This window comes from Epinephelus lanceolatus, chromosome 4 (assembly GCF_041903045.1).
Source record: "Epinephelus lanceolatus isolate andai-2023 chromosome 4, ASM4190304v1, whole genome shotgun sequence".
NCBI classification, from domain to species: Eukaryota; Metazoa; Chordata; class Actinopteri; order Perciformes; family Serranidae; genus Epinephelus; species Epinephelus lanceolatus.
The window spans coordinates 32,612,837-32,633,364 of NC_135737.1; the positions used below are offsets into that span (position 1 = coordinate 32,612,837).

Genomic DNA, 20,528 nt, shown 5'->3' on the forward strand with positions numbered 1-20,528 from the left:
TAACGATACTTAACCTGTGTATTGCGAAGTACTGCTTGTACTCACAATCAACTTTACTGGGATAAAAACAACAAAGCCTTTTTGTCAACGGTGGAAAAACCTCAGTTGATCAGTTCTTTATCCTCATGTTGTCATTTTATCTGTAGTTGTGCAAGATATAACATTTTAAACAACTTTAGGCCCTCATAGTCTGCCAAATTGTACAGCAGTGAGTGGTGACACATTACCCTTTCATTTCAATGCACAAATCAGATATCAAATGACTTTGTCCTCACACACTCATGTTAACATTTAAAGTAACATTATACTATCTGGTCTACTTTGAGAGACATTTTTGTACACAGCTACAAAATGAACAAAAAATTAGGTCAGGACTATGCTGACATATAGTTTTTGATCTACATATTAATGTATAATACATGTTCAGTTCATGATTTAGCCTCCACTGTTAAACATAATGCACTGAAATTTAAAGCTCAAAATTTTTGCTTTTATTGTGAAGGTTTGAGGCACATACCGGAATACTTGCTCAATAGTCAGAAACTTAAGTGACCTATATTCATACGCTAAATGAGACAGCACTATTCTGTGACCCAGGTTCACATTAACTGTAATAGTGTATTATTACATGAACTGTTATAGTATGAAGTATGGATGACGTCAGACTGACATGTTAGTGGAAACACTGGACTTCTTTGCCTCCATTTGTCAATTTATAACATGTAGATAAACACAACTTTGTATTTTAATCTTAGGACTGAATTATGTTTGAATTACAAGTCAAAGATCTACCCCTCTCCAAACGGACACCCCTTGCAGATCTGTCAAAAAAATCCTGTCCTTAAACATGAGCATGAGCTCTCTGTCAGGATTACTTGGACTGCCAATGAACTGCAGCAAGAGGTCTCAAACAGCGAGCTTTCCCAGTGTCATTTAAAATATTTTTATTGATAAACATGTAAATATATTACAAAGAGATTGTTAAAAAAAAAAAAAAAAACAACCCTGAAGGACAATCTTAAAAGTGAAATTGTAAAAAGAAGAAGAAAAAGAAAAAACAGTATAATTAAGTCGAACTGTAGACGATCGTAACTCCAATTTGGGAGAGGCAGTCCTCCTCACACCTTCATCCTGCTCATCATCTGTGGGAAAAAACAAAATAAATAGATAAATCAGATTAAATAAAAGCTCCCAGAGAAACATAATTTAATAAATATTATATCTGGTAAAAGCTGAAGTCACATGCTGTTAGTGTTTAGCTATGTGTGACAGATACATGTGGACAACCCTTTGATATGAAATGAACACACCGTGAGTTATTATGGCAGAACGTGAAAACCACCAACCCGTGTAAAGAAGCAAACCCCCATTAACTAAATTAAAATTACTTTTAATTGACCTTTTAAGACTTCCAGTGAGATTTTCTTCCTTTATCAACACACGGTCCTGAAAACAGTTACTGAGATGTGAAGATTGAACACATTCAAGCAACGTCTCTTTCACAGTCATGTAGATTTGCTTCATTAGTTGGATCGATAATGAGAGACACCCAAACATAATCTTTCAAGTGTTTGATGATAAACTGGATGACCTCCATGCCTGCATCAGTTTCCAACAGGATATCTAGAACTGTTACCTCCCTTGTTTCACTGAAACTTGGCTAAATCCTGGAGTACTGGACCGCATCTAGCCAGGCGACTCTTTTCCTATATGCAAATCTAACAGAGCAGAGGAGTCTGGCAAGAGAAGGGGAGGAGGCATGTGCTTTAAGGTGAATAAGGACTGGTGTTACTGTGGGAATGTGAGGTGCTGTCTTGTTCCTGATCACCCCACACCACAAGGAGAATAAACAGTCTGGATTTGTGCTGTACGCCGCTACAGAGCAGAGCCCCTGCCCGCATTTGAGAAGCGACCATGCAGCCATCTTGTTGAGGTCAAGATATGTAAACAAACTACAACACATCCCCCCACTGACATGAGAGATGGAGCCAATCAGAGTCTGGAGCACGTTCCAGGACACCACCGGCAACGATGACATCAATGAATTCACTGAGTCTGCGGTGGATTTAATTTGTAAAACAACAGTGAAGTCAGTCCACAACCAAAATAATGGATTACCAGAACCATCTGGAAAGACGGTCAATTATAAAGCAGCAGCCTACAATGTAAGAGGAAGCAAAGACAGGACTAAATTACAGTGCACAAGTTGGAGGAGCTAACAGGATTGCATTTCATTGGAGTTCTACATAATATGACTTAATGTGACAACTACTGATTGAATGACTCATACTTCTGTGGACAGCAGAGGTCCTTACTCTTACTGTAAAATAATAATATGCCAGTAAAAGAGCAATGTGAATGGCACAGGTATGAAACATTCAAAAAAGCTTCTGCTGAGATTAGAGTTAACTAAAGTATCTCCACTTCCTGCTGTGGTTTGAGTTTAAGATGTGCAGGATCAGTCGACTAGCCAAATAAACGTTGCTACTCTGGCTAGTCAACACCAGAAATACTAGTTGGTTAAACATATTATATAAATTGTTATTTCATGAAATTGCCATTACCCGATGAAAATGCCGTTGTAATAATCTTTTTTTTTTGTTTTGTTTTTTTAAACTTTAAGACTCTTGGGATAGTCTTTGTTTAAACTTCTTTTTAAACATCATGGAAATTTTGCGGGATTTATACTTCTGTGTCGAATCGACACTGTACGTATGGCGTAGGCGCTACGTGACGTGCACCTCCCCAGAAATGTAACTACACACCACAGCGACGCAGACCTCCTGTCTATATTTGTAAGCCGAAACCATTTCCCTCAGTGGAAACAAAGCTTTTATTTACTTTAATTTCACAGATAAAAAAACAATAAGTTGTCAAGACAATACAGCCTCCACTAAAATAGCATTAAGTCTTGTGCGTGATTTATCCTTCGGGGATTTATACTTCAGGATTCATCCTGGCCTCATATGAGCAGAGGAAATCTCCGCTCGTCACTAGGCTAATTTAAACAATGTAAAATGTCATAGGCTTGTGCTAATAACGTTAGCATCTTATATTTGTTTGTTAAATGTTGCTGTTGTCCCTGGCTTCATATGAGTAGAGAGAAGGCCACTAGCTGCTAGACTAATTTATACAATGTAAAGTGCCATAGGCTTGTGCCAAAAACATTAGCATGTTCTAATTGTGGGGAAAATGGGTCCAGCAAAAGACAAGTGCTTTGTCTGTGAATGCTGCAAGTTATAATGAAGCTGATTTGTGTATTTGTTTAATGTGTGTTTTGGGTGTGTTTTGAATCAACCAAACTTTACAGCACTTCACAGAAAGCTCCGCCACCAACTAGTGTTTTGGAGGTGTAACTGCAGAGTGACACAGACACGCCACTGCACAAGTATAAATGCTCACTACAGCGTAGGCCACATGCACAGGGTCTGCCGCACAAGTATAAATCCCCCTTTAGTCGTTAGGAACATCCCTAGTTTTTTTTAATCAGCTGATGGAGATTCTATGTCATACCTGATTGCCTCATATGCTGCCTGCACTTGCTACGACACAACAGGCATCATGCTGGCATGGGCACATACGGTGCAGTCAGAGAAAACGCCACAGGATAACTTAAAATCATTATTTAAGGGTGCCATGTGAAACCCTGAATGGATCTGTTTGTGTGTATTTACCTTGCGAGCACTGGCCGTCAGTCCAGGAGACTTCAAGCTGCCAGCTCTGTCTGCTCGTACTGTTCCAGTACGAGTATTCCCTGAGCGAATGTTTTCCTGGCCCTTGCGTGCAGATGCGTTAGCAGGCGACTTCTTTAAACTTTTGCCTGGGGATTTCCGGGTGGAGCCACGCAGTTTGTTCAGGCCTTTCTTAAGGTAGTTGCTGTTTTTAGGCGTGTTGTCAATAGTAAACATCATAGACTGCCTCCGATCAGCCTGAAAGAATAATACAAGTGAAACTGTTAGAGAAGAATCCAAAATATTATATGCACAGTTGCGTCCATGACAATATCAATAAATTAATTCTCTCATCTTTATTTTCAACCGACCAGATAATTCTCTGTGTGTGTGTGTGTGTGTGTGTGTGTGTGTGTGCATTACACTCACTGGACTGTGGGCAGGCTGAAAATAAGGTTCGCTGAGAACGTTTTTATTTTTGGGGGTGAGTGGACGTGGGAAACAGCTGGCCCTCGGCTTTTTCTGTCAGATAGAGACAAGAGAAGACAAGTTAGAAAAAACACAAGAGGGGGTTCAGGAAATTGGTTTTTAGACCTATTTTTATTAAGTTTAAATACTTATAAAAAAAAGTAACCTTTCAGATCACAACCATAAGAAGCACCCAAAAGCAAAGCCGGACCACTATGATTGGAGGACGATACTCAAAAAAATCTGCTGATATCAGACACTAGTCCAAGAAAACATTGAAGCTGCAGGAACTAATAACTGTAATAATAATAAATACTAAGTGGGAGCTTTAAGGCCCAAGCTGCCTTGTGCGCTCGTGGAATGTGCATGGAGGAAGTATGTGATGCACGCATAGGAATGTGTGTGCATGTTAGTGTTCCCCTGATGCACAGTCGTAGAAGATGGTTCATGTGTTGCACCAGCCGTGGGCATTCTGTAAGCCTGTAAGACATTTATCTATTGCGATTCAGTCAGGCTCAAACAAGAACATCAAGATGTGACAAATATTTCTGTGCACACTGATGCAAACCAACCTCAGGTGAAGTCTGATGTACAGACGCAGTAGATGAAGTCCGCTTTGTGCCTTTCGGGCTTCTGACCTGAGAGGAGCCGACAGTTCTTGATGGCAGCTGGCCTGGCATTAAGGACAGACGATGAGAACGTGTACCAGCAGCGGCACCTGTCTGTCCCACCATGAAGGACCGTCGATGGGAGGCAAGAGATTCTTGCAGCTGGCCAGGCATCATGGATGCCCGACGGATTGTGTCAGAAGGGTCACCGGTGCGCAGTTCTTCGTCTGTGAAAACTAATACACCGCCACGGCCAGTCTAAAAGGACCAGACAGAGAGGGACTTAATAAAACTAGTGGGAAATGAATGCCATCAAGAACATCAGTGTGTGTTAATTAATATGTACGTGCAACTGTATGCCTGTTGTGTTAACCGTGTGTGCATGTGTCCCTATCTGCCAACCTCAGACTCCACAGGGTAGCTGCTCTTAAGATGAGGAAGGCAGGCCTTGTTCCTGAACTGGAGCTCCGCAATCCTCATCCAATCGTCAGGTGCACCATCGGGCTCGTTCTCTGCCCCTGCGCAGAACGTACTAGCAGCTGAAGACAACAAATGAAGAAATAAATAAGAGTTACATACACATCTTTAAAAAAAATCTCAGTTGTTTACTACTACAACTGTAATATCCATCTGAGATCATTTACCATTAATCAGAAACTAATTAACTGCATCTTGTCTCCAAATTACTCAATTTAAAAAGAAAGTGTTAAGGCAGGTATTTTCCGACCAGCAGAACCCCCCCTTTATAGTGTGCTTGTACTATAAGAGAGAAGAATGATTCTTTGAACATCATTTTGAGAGACTTTTCTGGCTGCTATTTTAAAGTAGGTACTCTCCCAGCACAAGAGGAACCTTGAGTGACTCAAGTTTACTGTAATCACTCAAACACGTGTCACAAGCCAATGCAGCAACAGCAAACAGTAATTTTTAAAAACCCTTGTCCGTGTAAATAACAGACAATACAAAACCCAAATCAACAGATAAAATAAGATAATTTTGAAAGTTTGCACCTTTTTTTGGTCTTTTATAATAAAATAAATACTCTGGGGACTTGGACTGTTTGCTGGAACCACATGATGACCCTTTTTACTGTTTTCTAATGTTTTTAAGATCATAGGATTAATAGTGGGGGTGGGGGGTGGGGGGTCGATATAGCATAGCATAGTATCACAACATTTAAATTATATAAATTATTAATATTACAAATACAAATTAAACTTAGCCTTCTAAAACTTATTAAATGTAGCCTATTAGAATAATAAAGTCAGATGCTTTTTCAGTCCACTAGATTCATTTTAATGCTGCAAAAAAGTAAGATGAACTGACTGAAAACTTATTCGATAAAACAGATGTTGACAACGTTTTTCTTTCGGGACATAATTCACAGCTGAAAAAAGGTAATAAATCGCAATATATTTTATCTCAACACTCAGCATATCACAACATATTTTAAATGGCAATAATATTGTATTGTGACTCAAGTATCATGGCTCATCTGGTGATTCCCACCCCTAATTAAAAGATTAACAGACAAAATAGTTGGCAAATTAATTAATAACAGCCCCTTTTACACTGCCTGTTCAAGGCAGAATTATCATGCCGTTATGCTGCCTCGCCATGCTGTATATAAGGTGAGATTACAGAACGGAGGGAGAGTGGCCTTGCCTTTGATCCGCCTCGGAAGGCAGAAACAGCACCAAAATGGTGTCTGTAGAAAAAGGACAGTCTGCGGGACAGGATCATGGGCAGCATGGGTGTGACATTATCACAACGTTCTGCATGCGACCCACCACAGGAGATTTACATAGGTAACAGCTGTTAGCAATTAGCAGCTAGCACAAAGAAGAAGAACAGCTATCGTTAATGTCCGCAAATTGGGAAAACAATGAGGTCTGGGAGCTCCTTACCCCCTGAGCAGAGGATAAGATCAGCTGCCATATAACAGGGATGGTAAATGATTGTTGTTGACATGTTAATGGTGATGTTGTTGTTATTTAGAAAGCGCTGCAGACGCATGTTATATGTCACACTAGAGGCCTACGCTGATGTGTTACACGTCACGCCTCTTTTGATTCTGCAAAGCAGCACTGCAGTGTATAATAACACCCTGGAGCAGAATGAAGCCGTCGTCATTTGGCTCTGTGTAGGTGGCTCCGGAGGTACAAAGAAAGGACTATGTAGCAGTACTGTGTAAAAAGGGCTAATGAAAATTATTTTAATTGCAGCCCTTGTTCCACACTACCTACAGGCAGCTGAGCAAAATTAAAAAAAACAAAAACAAAAAAAACTTTGTTTCACCTCATAGGTCCAGGATCTCCATGTTTTGTTTTGCAGCCCAACCTCTCACTCTATTTCTCACCCTGCAGTAAAACCTTCTGTGAGTAAGCCGGGGATCTACTTACTCTGTGAATGCACTGTGCTCCGTCTGTACCCTGGAAGGCCGATGAGTTGGTTGCTGGCAGCACCGGCCATTCTTCCAGGTGTATCAAACAGCTCCAAAGACACGGGTCGTGCAGAGTGGGCACTGGAGAGGTTCGGCTGGGAGCGAGCTGAGGCCAGGCTGTAGAAAGTCTCATCATGTTCACCGCTACCTGGGGTTTTCTACAGACCAGAGTCTCACAGTCACTTTCAGCTACAGTAATACTGCAGTGGGAATGTGAAGATGCTTTGAAAGGGCAAGTTAAAACTTTTGGGGTCAGCCCTTTGAATGCATTTTAACACTGCTGGACTGTGCTGAGAGCAATGCTCCAAACAATCTGTAGAGCCACAGAGCTCTACAGTTACAATTTGTCATAGTATGATGGTTAAAACCTCAGATAAAAATGTTAATGAAAATTAATTAGTAAATAATTAAGACCAGCTGAACAGACGCAGTGAGATGGAAACCATTGTGACTATTAAAGTGTACAGTGATTCAACTGTGTGTGTTATTGTGAACATGCAAAACATGCAATGAATGTGTAAGTGAGTTTCCTCCACCTTGGTCATGGTGATGTTAATAACCTGCGTGGTTCTGCGTCGCTTGACAGATGAAGTCGGATTTTTCAGGGCTGAATCCGGTTCCATTTTGAGCTCTGTGCTGGTCCTGAGGGGGGTGAAGTAGAAAAACAAGATTCTCAGTAACAGAGTATGGTGAAAAAACAGTGGTTCAGGTTTCACTAAAATCAGAAAAATGTATGTACAGGGAAAGGAGAATTGCCCAGATAGTTTTAGTTGGAGTCAGGGCAACTATCGCCTCTTGCATTACTCACATTTTTATTTTGATGGGCTAAGCTTTATTTTAACAGGTGTAAATCATATCTTTATGTCTCTTATTTATCTCTGTCTGTGGTCAGATGAGTTCCATAACTGTCGTCAGATCCACTCCAATTAAACAAAAGCACAAAAAATGCTAGCCAGGATAAATGAAGCTCGTTAGTGGTGACTGATTATAGGTTAAGGCCAAAAATCTCAACTGGTCTCAAAAAACACTGCTTTGCAATTATGCTGGTATTGACCCTAGATGACGGTGCATTTCCACATACTGTATAAAGACTAACTTTGCTGATTTTGATATCTGGTCTTCCTAAAAATTATAAAATCTTACAGGAATACAACCAGAAAAGCCTTTCTCCTAAAGCTTTTCTATATAATGTAGTGCACAGAAGGCTGAATAAAGGTTAGCAATTCAAAGACACCCACATCTACAGTTAATATACTGAAAGGAAATTTAGGGGGACTCTAGAACACCCACCTCTCTCACTCACTGACTGTAATCTGAAAAACCTCCTAAAGGTGGCTAATCTGTGAAATACCAAGGTGGTCGAAACCGTTTGACATACCTGTTGACCTGTCTGTTGTTTATTGGTGTAAAGTACAGGGTTTCCAAGGACTCGGCCTTGAGACCCCGGCGTTTGGCTGCCAAGCGCTCTGAACTGCGAACAAGTGGTGTGCTTGATTCATCAGGCGCCGAAAGTTTCCTGCAAAGGTAAGAAACAGAGCATTATGTTGCGTTACAATCACAGCAGATTACCACTATGCCTCTGATGAAAGATTTTTCTGGCTTTTCATGGAGCACAGAAAAAGGCCAACCTTCATTGTCATTGGGACAATGGGAACTCCTCGATAGGGAAAACATAAAGTCAAGTCCATTTTTTTATGGTCCAAAATCCCAAACCCAAAAGGTAAAATATATAAAAAGTTTTAATTGTTGCCGTAATACACCTGAATGCCATTATTTTGTGCATGTTGAGGTTTGAGTAACAGTTCCCTCACTCACAAAAGTGTGCAACAGTTTTTGACAGCTGACATACTCCAAAGAAGAACAAATAATAAGATTATAATTAGGGCTGGGTATTGGTACTCGATACTTTTCAGGTATCGACCGAAACAACCCAGTACCAAGTAGTACCGAAACTGCGCCTGTCAAACAATACCCTGCAATCAGTTCTTTTTGTACCCAGATCTAGAAAAAATGACTGTTTCTATGGTTTTGCTCGCAGCCAATCACCGCAAGCCTTCTTCGTTTCAATGCGCCGTGTGATTGGTACACCACCGCAACAACAACAGTTTGTATGGCGATGAAGCGGGTTGAAGCCATGCGCGCTGCATCTGTAGCGGAGTTGGCTGGTCAGCGTTCCGAGATGCCAGCAAAACGCTCAAAAGTATGGCTGTACTAAACGCCTGTGGCGCCTGGTACAAATGCATAAAATGAGGTAAGATTATTTCGGGGAAAAACCGGGAATACGACTAACATGATAAAGCACCTCAACAAACACGGAGAAAACTTCAGGGTTACTTGGCTAACAGTAGAGAGAGAGAGAGGGCAGGGGGCCGCAATGAGAAATGCCCCGAGATTGACAACTTTGATGGACAGAGCAGAACAGAGGCCTGAATGGTGCTACACTGCCACTGTGTTTTCTGTGTGTGGGTGTGTGTGTGTTACCTCATTTCCCCTGAGTCCACTCCCCATCCCGAGGACCCAGTGGGAAAGGGTGGAGTGGAGGGCTGTTTGTTTGTGAGTATGTGTGAGGGAGAAAGGGTGCAGGGGTATGGACGGAGCTATTTTCAAAATGTATTTGTGTAAAAATCTTTCGAATGGGGAGGAGTGGAGACATTTACGCAACTGATTGCTTTCTATTCACATGATTAATATCGAATGAAGTTTTAAAAATAAGTATCGAATGAAGTACGCAGTTGGTATCGGTATCGTTTTAAGGGTACTGGTATCGAAAATTTTTAAACGATACCCAGCCCTAAGTATAATCCACTAAAACACAAACCAAAATTGGAATGGCAGAATTGGAAACAATATTTTAGTTATTTTAATGACATTATGAAATAGCTGCATGCAATAAAATATCTGCAGCTCTAAAAGATGTCATGCTTTGTATCCGAGATTTTTAGTACCTTGTGCTGTTCAGAGAGTCCTCCAGAGAGCTCTGGTCCAGGCTGTCAGAGCTCATAGTTCTCTTCACCTGTGCTCTAGTGTGAACACTTGAGTGAGCATTGGGAACCTCCAGGTAAGCAGACTCTGTAGCACTTCCTTCATTACCGTGAATCTTATTCTGTGCCCGCAGGCTACGGTCAGCATAGGCAAGCTAAAAAAGCAAACAGATACAGCGATCAGCAGCAATCATTTGCTGTAATGTCCTCGAACTCTAAAAATTTTCTATTTTTTAACAGTAATTTAAGAGACCATGTTTCAGTTCTCCTCATACCTCAAAATACAGTACCAACCTGTGCCTCCAAACTGCCCACCCTGTTCAAAAGTGCCTTCTCACTGGTTTGGGCCTTGTCCAACTCCATCTGAAGCAGTTTGTTTTCCATGGTAGTAGCCTTCACTTCACGCTCTTTAACCTCTAAGGAACGCTTGAGTTCAGCCACCTCCTCTTGGCTCTCCTGGAGAAGCTGCTTCTTGACATTGTAATGACTCATTGCCTTCTCCATCTGCGACATTGTAGTAATAAAATAAACATCTTAGCATGAATCTCAGACTTCTCATCTGACACCAAACAAGTCAATCAACCGAGTATGCATATGAAGTAGTGCAATCAATAAGTAACAAGCATAAAGAAAAATATCTAAATCAATCATTTTTGATTGTAAACAAATATAGAGAGAGATACAAGTAGTGAAACTAGAGGGTTTTTTCTGTGGGGATTGTGGTCACACCAACCTGTGCCTTGTAGTGTTCTGCAGCCTCAGATTTAGCAGAGAGCTGTTCCTGCAGATCTCTCTTTAGCATCTCAATTTCTTCGGCTTTTACTCTCAAGAGTTTCTCTTTCTCCGTTTTTAATATTTCCACCTCCTGCCGTAGCAAAGATTCCAGTTTGTGCGAAGCTGTGTTCTCTCTCTCTACAGCCTGCTTGGCTTGAGCAAGTCTCTCCTTTTCAAACACCATGCCTTCAAGTTGTTTCTCCAGAGCTTTCTGATTGTTTTCCGCCTGGAGTATCCTGGCCATGAGCGCTTCCTTTTCCTGAGCAAGTGCCTCCTTCTCCCTAAAAGTGGCGTCCTGTGCAGCCTCTTTCAGTTTTAGGTCTGTAGCTTGTGTCTCTTTGTGTTGGTTCAGCTCTGCATTTACAGAGGCAAGCTGATGCTGGAGGAGGTCTATCTGCTCAGCAGACTCCTTCTGATTTTCAAGTAACATCTGCTCTTTAGCCTGAAGATTCAAAGAAGTGGTTTTCAGTTCCCCTTTCAGATCCTGGATCTCATGGTGAAGAGCATCTGTCTGGTTGGAGCTCTCCTCCTTTATCTTAGCCAGCATTTTCTCATTGGCCTCAGCTTCCTCTTTGGCTCTGTGAACCAAGTTAGCTTGGGCAGCTACCTCCTCTCTGAGAGTGTTCAAACTTTGGTCTTTATCAGTTATGAGTGTGTTGACTGCAGTCAGCTCTGCTTGAAGTGTCTGCAGTTTCTCCTCAGCCTTGAGGAGGAGGTTTTCATTCTCACTCTGAGATTCTTTTAGCTTTTGAATCTCTTCTTCCCGTAAACAAATCTGTTTATTCAGAATCTCTACTTGTTCAACTTTCTCCTGTAGGTTTTTGAGAGCGTCCCTCTGTTGAGCATTTTCTTGCTCTTGTTGAGCCAACAGATCTTCCTTGGATTTCATATCCTCCTCAGCCTTCCTCAGTGAGGAGCTAAGAGTCTCCACCTGTGTCTTTAAACTTTGGATCTCGTGCTGTCGCAAATCAGACTGCTCTGAGCTGTCGGTCTTCAGCAGTATTATTTGTTCCTCTTTAGCTCGGATCTCCTCTTTCATTTTCCTCACCTCTTCCTCAGAAGTTAAGAGTTGTTGCTGCAGAAGCTCCTGCTGATGGGCACTTTCCTGCTCCTGATTGGTGAGCATAACCAGGTGAGTCTGAACCTTCTCCTCAGCCTTTGTGAGAGAGTCACCCATATTAGCAAGTTGGTTTTTGAGACATTTGATCTCTTGCTGTAGTATGTCAGAATGTATGGAGCCCTCTTTTCTTTGTGTGATCAGCTCTTCCTCTTTAGCCTGGATCTGCTCCTTAAGCCCTCGAATCTCCTCCTCAGAGGCTGTAATCATGTTTTGAATTTTCTCTTTTTCTTGAGATAGCTCAGTTTCCTTTTGAGTCAGCAGGTTTTCTTTAGCCTGAACTTGTTCTGTTGTAGTCTTCAGGGATGCATTCAAACTTTCTGCTTGGTCTTTAAGAGTCTGGATCTCCTTCTGCAGCACTTCTGACTCTTTGCAGCTCTCAACCTTCAACAGGTCTGCCACACATTCTTTAGTTTGAATCTCCTCCTTCAGCCGATTAACCTCCTTCTCAAGATCTGCACTGTGTTTTCCAAGCGCCTCAATCTGCAAAGCACTCTCCTGCTTCTGCTTGGCCATTGCATCTTCTTTGGCTTGGGCTTGGTCCTTGGCGATCTCAAGGGAATTGCTCATAGTATTTATTTGTTTATTCAAATTTTCAATCTCTTTCTGTAGTAATTCAGAGTGTGTAGAGGTGTCATGTTTTAGCAGAACTAATTGCTCCTCCTTAGCATGAATCTCTGCATTGAGCCTCTTCACCTCCTCTTGAGATGCCACCATCTGCACCTGGAGAGCCTCCATATGCTGAGTGCTCTGTAGCTGCTGTTCAGCAAACAGGTTTTCCTTGGACTGCAACTTCTCCTCGGCATTCTTCAGTGAGGAACTGAGACACTCAACCTGTTTCTTTAAATCCTGTAGCTCTTGATGTAGGAGTTCTGACTGCTCTGAACTTTGATTTTTCAACATGTCCATCTGTTCCTCTTTAGCCTGGATCTGCTCCTTAAGGCCTCGAATCTCCTCTTCAGAGGCTGCCGTCATGTTTTGAAATTTCTCTGTTTCCTGAGAAATCTCCATTTCCTTTTGAGTTAGCAGGTTTTCTTTAGCCTGAACCTGTTCTGTTGTAGTCTTCAGGGATTCGTTCAAACTTTCTACTTGGTCTTTAAGAGTCTGGATCTCCTTCTGCAGCACTTCTGACTCTTTGCTGCTGTCAACCTTTAACAGGTCTGCCTCACATTCTTTAGTTTGGATCTCCTCCCTCAGCCGATTAACCTCCTTCTCAAGATCTGCACTGTGTTTTCCAAGCGCCTCAATCTGCAAAGCACTCTCCTGCTTCTGCTTAGCCAACAAATCTTCTTTGGCTTGGGCTTGGTCCTTCGCGATCTCAAGGGAATTGCTCATAGTATTTATTTGTTTATTCAGACTTTCAATCTCTTTCTGTAGTAATTCAGAGTGTGTAGAGGTGTCATGCTTTAGCAGAACTAATTGCTCCTCCTTAGCATGAATATCTGCATTGAGCCTCTTCACCTCCTCTTGAGATGCCACCATCTGTACCTGAAGAGCCTCCATATGCTGAGTGCTCTGTAGCTGCTGTTCAGCAAACAGGTTTTCCTTGGACTGCAACTTCTCCTCAGCATTCTTCAGTGAGGAACTGAGACACTCAACCTGTTTCTTTAAATCTTGGAGCTCTTGATGTAGAAGTTCTGACTGCTCTGAACTTTGATTTTTCAACAAGCCCATCTGTTCCTCTTTAGCCTGGATCTGCTCTTTAAGCCCTTGAATCCCCTCTTCAGAGGCTGTAATCATGTTTTGAAATTTCTCTTTTTCCTGAGAAATCTCCATTTCCTTTTGAGTCAGCAGGTTTTCTTTAACCTGAACTTGTTCTGTTGTAGTCTTCAGGGATTCGTTCAAACTTTCTACTTGGTCTTTAAGAGTTTGGATCTCCTTCTGCAGCACTTCTGACTCTTTGCAGCTCTCAACCTTCAACAGGTCTGCCTCACATTCTTTAGTTTGAATCTCCTCCTTCAGCCGATTAACCTCCTTCTCAAGATCTGCACTGTGTTTTCCAAGCGCCTCAATCTGCAAAGCACTCTCCTGCTTCTGCTTGGCCATCGCATCTTCTTTGGCTTGGGCTTGGTCCTTGGCGATCTCAAGGGAATTGCTCATAGTACTTATTTGTTTATTCAGACTTTCAATCTCTTGCTGTAGTAATTCAGAGTGTGTAGAGGTGTCAGTCTTTAGCAGAACTAATTGCTCCTCCTTAGCGTGAATCTCTTCATTGAGCCTCTTCACCTCCTCTTGAGATGCCACCATCTGTACCTGTAGAGCCTCCATATCCTGAGTGCTCTGTAGCTGCTGTTCAGCAAACAGGTTTTCCTTAGACTGCAACTTCTCCTCGGCATTCTTCAGTGAGAAACTGAGACACTCAACCTGTTTCTTTAAATCTTGGAGCTTTTCATGTAGGAGTTCTGACTGCTCTGAACTTTGATTTTTCAACATGTCCATCTGTTCCTCTTTAGCCTGGATCTCCTCCTTCATGCTCCTCACCCTCTCTTCAGAAGCAGAAAGTTGTTGCTGCAGGACCTCAGTCTGATGAGCATTTTGCTGCTCCTGCTTTGTAAGCATGACCTTCTGAGCCTGAACTTGTCCCTCAGCCTTTCTAAGAGAGTCATTTAAACTTTCTAGTTGGCATTTTAGACCTGTTATCTCTTGCTCCAACAATTCAGACTGTCGAGAGCTGTCATTCTTTAGAAGAACAAGCTGCTCGTTTCTTTCTTGTATCTCTTCTTTTAACCTCTGAATCTCCTCTTCACAGGTTACAATCTGTTGTTGGAGTACTTCCCTTTGTTGGACATTCTCTTGTTGGGTTTTGGTCAGTTGGTCTTGCTTAAATTGAATTTCCTGCTGAGCCTGTTTGAGAGATGAGCTAAGGTCTTCTACTTGGTCTGTTAAGGTCTGGATTTTATTCTGAAAAATGTCTTGCTCATGAGACTTCTCCAGAAGTAATTTGGCAAGCATTTCCTCTTTGGCTTGAATTTCATTTTTCCTGTTTTTGGTTTCATCTTTAAGAATGTCAGCTTCTCCTTTAAGGCTGTCAATTTGTCTGTCTTTATCAGCTAAGAGAGAACTAGCAGCAGATAATTTTGTCTTGAGATCTTTCAAATTTTCTTCAGTCTGGGAGAGAAGGTCTTCCTTTTCTTTCTTAATTTCCTTAAGTTTTTCAACTTCTTGTTCACAAGCAGTAATGTGCTGCTGTAGTCTGCTCATCTGCTCAGCTTTCTGCTGCTCAGCTTGCTCAAGCTGAATCTTAAGATCCTGGATCTCTTGTTGAAGGGCTACTCTCTGCTCAACAATCTCCTTTTGCAGTTTGTCTAGAATTTCATCCTTGGCTTGAATCATTTCTTCAGTTTGGGACTCCTGCTGTTTCAGGAGCTCTTTCTGTTGATTAATTTCTTGTTGATACTCTGCCAGCTGCTGTGTTTTGGCCTGCACCTCCACCTCAGCCTGTTTCAGGGAGCAAAATGTGTTCTCCAGCTCAATCTTCAAACTGGTCAACATTTCTCGCTGGAAATTTAAGAAGAGAAGACAATTAGTAACAATTTAATCCAAAGTAGATTTTAAAAGATTGAGAACATGCAGACTTTATTTTTGATTTACAAACATTTGTGAAGTTTTACACAGAATCATGGACTTTACCTCCATTACAGGCCCCATATTCTCCCCTACTTCCTCCTTAGTGGCCCTGCTTATTTCATCCTCCAAACAGGAAATCTTTCCCTGGAGGATCTGAATTTGTTCAGTCAGTAGCTCCTGAGGAACAAAAAGGAGCATAATACATTAAAACACCTTTGCCTAGAAATATAATCAGCAAGTAATGAACAAGTAAAATGATTTAATTCAATCAACACATAACTAATAGGATTGCTTTTATTCTTTAAAAAAAGTTTAATTTTAGTGAGTACAATCTACATTATTTGATAAAATTTAACAAATCAAAAGCAGTTTCGAATGCAGCTTCTGTTGTGAATGTGTATCTACCTTTTGAGCAGTAGCTTGGTCAAGTTCGGACTGTAAGTGGCCTGTTTTGCTTCTCCACTCCTCCTGGGCAAATGCTTGGGTCTCTGTCAGCCTGCTAACTTCTGCCTCAAAGATGGCCAGCTGTGAAGACACTGTTCTCACCTGCAACAAATACGTTAGAAAAAGTCTTTAGGATCAGCAACACTGACACATGTGAGTCTGTTTTGTTCTGTCTTGCTATTGCTGCTGAGACTGGCATATTCCCCATATACACCAGCATGCTTGCTTCAAGAGAAGTCTGCTCGTGTTGAATCTTTGAAGGACATACACATTGCACATGACTGTCTTTTCACTTAGGGGATTAGCAGCATTTAACAGCAAGAAACCTTTGCTGTGTGTCATTACCTGCGACGCGAGCACACCGTTTTCATCTGACAGCTCATCCACTTTGCGCTCCATAAGTGAGGAGTTACTCTTGAGGTCTTTATTCTGCTTTAACATCTCATTAAGACGTGTTTGCAACCTGAGACAAGAAGAAAAACAGAACAGTTAGCAAAACAGTTTCTTTAAATCCATTTCATGGCACATTCTTAAGGCATACTTGCAGGATTTTCAAAAAAAAAACAAAAAAAAAAACAAAAAAACACAATATGTAGATTCACACAAATGTAATCAGTCTCAATCATCATTTATGACCGACTAGCAGTGGTGTCTATGTGCAGAGAACCTGCCCTCTGCCTGTATTTTCCTATTTACGTCTTATTTTGGTTTGTTCAGGACGTTTCTGAGTGTCAGCCTTTGAGTAGTGGTGTGTAGTCCCCAGCCAATAGCAGCGTGAGGTTTTATATAAGCATAGCAACCAGCTTTCTCTTTCCTGTATGAATGCGGCTGCAGGTCTGTGTGCCTGATTGATCAGGGGTGGGGTTGGGCCACACACACACACACACACACACACAAGCATGCACTTCAGCTGAATTCACACAAAATCCTGTGATGCAGCAACTTTTAGCAGGGTTGTGCGGAGGTGAGGGTGTGTTTATTCGTGCTTTAGAACGTACCACAGTAAAACAGTCACAAAATAATATTTTTGTTCCTCTGATTCACTGCTTTGATCTCATTAACGCCGTTACCTCTCCTCATTCACTTTGTAGCTCGCTCTACTAACGTCTCCTTGAGCCAAGGAGGAGGGGCCAAGTTTGAATGTTGTGTTTACAAACAATAACATTTTGTATCTTATAGGCTACAAGCTCAGTCTGTTCTGTTTTAATTCAAAATGAACATGGGCCGTGTGTGAATAAAACAAGTAGAGGAGGTGTCGCAGCCTATAGAAGTAAACATTATCTCAAACTCAAGTTGAACACACACCTTTGATTTACAAGTTATTCACTTATCATTAGCTCTGTCATGCACTGATAAATAGGCATATCCTTAGGTACTTACATGTCGTTCTTGGTCTCAAGCTCATTGATTTGTTCCCTGATAACCTGATCCTGATCACTTTGCTCTTCTTTCATCTTATCCAGGCGGTACTGCAGCTGGTTAATATGGGACTCTAAAGAAAAGGATTTGACATTTTGAAGTCAGTGTGATGTGTGAAGGAATGGACATGCACATTTTCAGTAGGTCTTTGACAGAACAGTCCAAGTTTGTTAAACATCACTCACAAGAGTTTGACCTATTTCTCTTACCAGCCTAACCAACAATGTTTTCATTCAAACACAACCACACAAATGCAGTACCTCTCTCTGCAATAAGTGCAAGCTTGCTGGCCAGCTCCCTCTCCAACCCATCTCTGTAGTCTCTCTCCTTGATCATCTGTCGCTGCACTTTCCTCAACTGAAATTTAGGTGTGTTCATGATATCCTGCAGAGGAGACTTGCTGTGGGAATAAAAGCACATGGGACAAGCTAAAGAATTGCAAAATCATGACATAAATGGATCGGAAGTGTTTTAATGTATAGTGATATGCAACCCTATGAAGTTAGCCATTTTGTTATGGTGTGAAAACAAGTATCTCAGTCACAGCAGGTTTAGCAAAGCATGGTATATTAAACTGCTTTAATAGGTACATAAAACCCAACTACAGAATACAAACAAAACTCATCTCACTTGTTATTCTCTCAGGCTAAAGGTCTTTCAATGGAGACAAGCATCTAATTAAGATGGAAAATGTCTAGTGAAGAGGTTCAACAGATTAATAGCCAAACCAAATCTTTGATTAATGTTGGCCATAAAATTGCTTTATTTACATTTGATGCCTATGATAAGCACTGTGTTGGATAAATTTGAATCCACGTGGGTACCTGACTGAGGAAGAAGCCACAGTTTGCATCTCCACAAATGTGATTTTCTTTTTGCGATGGAAGACGGGGGACTCGTCATCTGAGAACGAGGAGATAGTCGACGCATTGGAGGTAGAGGTGGTTGCTGATCGAAAAATTTCACAGCGGACAGGCAAACCTGAAATTCATGGAGAAATACATTTCGATAAGTATTAGAGCGTGTTTGTCTCCTAGCATGTCATTTTAATAAAGAAATGGATAATGTAAGAAATTTGTTACTTACGTTTCCTTGCCAAATAGGCATCAAGTCCATCGCTCAGATAAACGCAGCCATCGCTCTCCATCACAAAGGAACCAGTTAGGTGTGCTATCTCTTGCTAACAGATAAAAGTGAGGATGCAAATAAATTGGAAGAGTTAAATGGTAGCACAGCACCACAAATGATGTATGAAATGTGATGTATTTAAGTGGCGGACACATAATACTTTGTAGGAAATCAGAAAAAACAAACTTTCAACTCACCTCCACATCACAGTCCAACTCGTTCAGAGTGCAGCGGTCATTCATTATGTCATGGTAAACGAGCAACAAAAGCACCTGGTGGTACCAGAAAGATGAGTCAGAATGGACCTTCGTTTATGTTTATGTCTTTAGTTTTATTTCTTTTTCTTCATCTTGTACCTTTGCAATTTCTACTGTTAGGTTGAAGCCATCTCTAATGCTGGCCCATGATAATGAAGTGCCCTTGGCTGCACTAAATCTGCAATCCCCTGTTAAAAAAAATAAAACAGAGATAAGTTAATTCTCAAAGGACAACAATATCCAATATCTGTCAGTCTGATACATAAAAAAAGATAGTGGTAGTCAGGGTGTGTTCTTTACATCTTGACTTCCCTGTCTGGCATGTTTACAAGTGCAACAGGGCACACTTGAGACCACACCCAACCCATTGCTGGGTGTGGTCAAAGGTGCAACAGATTTAAAACTTTCAACAAGATGATCTGACTCTATACTGTAGAGTCAGATGACAAAATCAATATCATCCAGTCATCACAGTGGTAGGTGTGAGACATGGTAAGCATTTCTTAGCACACAAAGTGGAAGCAGAGGGAAGGAAAAGGTCCAGCAATATGCTGTAAGGGAGTGATACATTATTAGTAAATATAGCAAAGACTAAAATCACACTAAAGATAAATGTGAAGGTATGTAAGATGGGTAGACAAACTCACTTTCCAAAAAGTCTGCAATGACCTTGAATCGTTCCTCAGTGGAATTACTGAAACGATACTTGGGCTCCTTTTTCCTAAGATAACACAAAGGTGAAAAAATAAGAGTAAAACAGGTTTACTCCAATGAATCAGCATCTCTACAACACTGAGATCCTACAAATGTAATCAGCAATCACTGACCTTCTATTGTTTACACAGACAAGGCATTTCAACACATTGCTCCTACTTACAGCATATTAACAACTTTAAGCAAGACTGTCCCATCTTGTAAATCCTCAATAGATATCTCTCGATCAGACAGCTTTAAGGTGTTGACCTGCAAAAAGATAGTTTACAAGTTGGTGAAATAAAACTTTATCTCTCTGGTTAATAAGCCTTCCTGGAGTCAACACATTTGCACTGTAACCAATGTTACTATCAACTTACCCAGCCGAGAAGAGCCTTAACTCCCCAGTTAATCGCCATCTTGGCTGACCCTTTGTTTTCAAGGGATTTCAACCTATAAGCGAAAAAGACAGCATAAACAAACGTATCAGCTAACGTTAGCTTCATCAAGCTAACACATGAGCACGCATTAACTTAGCACTGTTTATTAACGCTGATTTCATACACGAGCTGCTAAGCTAACGATAATTAAGTAATGTTTGTTAAAGTTAACGATAAGACTTCCTGAATTATTGTTGCAGAATGCTAACTTACTGTCAACAAGCTAACAGTAAGATAGTTCAAACCAAACGTTGGTTAACTTAAGGTAACATTAAAGCTAAATTTAGAAAGTTTTAGATAATTCTTAAAGACCGACGGTAATAAATTGTTGCTTTCAGGCAGTAACTCACCTTTAAAGGGCTTATGCCTCTTTTTTGTAGTGTTTATCCGTCTAGCTCCTCCTGTAAAAACATGCAATGCTTCTACTGCTACGAACAACTGCTGCCTCTACAGCTAGATAAAATTCAAAACGGGTGGCTGAAGATTGAACCAGCCAATCAGTCTTCACATATCGACGC

The 20,528-nt window shown here is 41.1% G+C and overlaps 1 protein-coding gene across 2 annotated transcripts; it reads right to left on the reverse strand.

Annotated features, from left to right (window-relative positions):
* Positions 1–927: 927 nt before the first annotated feature.
* On the reverse strand, positions 928–20,474 carry LOC117260263 (uncharacterized). Of its 2 annotated transcripts, XM_033632216.2 has the most exons (25): positions 20,361–20,474; positions 19,951–20,023; positions 19,755–19,840; positions 19,525–19,598; positions 18,977–19,065; positions 18,818–18,892; positions 18,579–18,672; positions 18,317–18,473; positions 17,753–17,892; positions 17,454–17,565; positions 16,419–16,536; positions 16,035–16,175; positions 15,693–15,806; positions 10,905–15,560; positions 10,466–10,675; positions 10,136–10,326; positions 8,569–8,706; positions 7,727–7,832; positions 7,150–7,348; positions 5,150–5,286; positions 4,712–5,005; positions 4,101–4,193; positions 3,675–3,929; positions 1,400–1,446; positions 928–1,142 (listed from the first exon to the last, which is right to left on the reverse strand). In XM_033632216.2, the coding sequence occupies exons 2-25, from the start codon at positions 19,987–19,989 to the stop codon at positions 1,139–1,141; spliced, it is 7,569 nt and encodes a 2,522-aa protein (XP_033488107.2). In that variant the 5' UTR covers positions 19,990–20,023; positions 20,361–20,474; the 3' UTR covers positions 928–1,138. The 2 variants fall into 2 exon arrangements, with proteins under 2 accessions (XP_033488107.2, XP_033488108.2); XM_033632217.2 differs by lacking the exon at positions 1,400–1,446.
* Positions 20,475–20,528: the final 54 nt, after the last annotated feature.

Coding starts and splice junctions, on each gene's coding strand:
- LOC117260263 (XM_033632216.2), bottom strand. CDS start 19,989: ATGGCGATTAACTGGGGAGTTAAGGCTCTTCTCGGCTGG. Junction 19,599..19,754: donor CTTAAAGTTGTTAATATGCT/GTAAGTAGGAGC, acceptor GTGTTATCTTAG/GAAAAAGGAGCCCAAGTATC. Junction 15,561..15,692: donor ATATGGGGCCTGTAATGGAG/GTAAAGTCCATG, acceptor TTAAATTTCCAG/CGAGAAATGTTGACCAGTTT.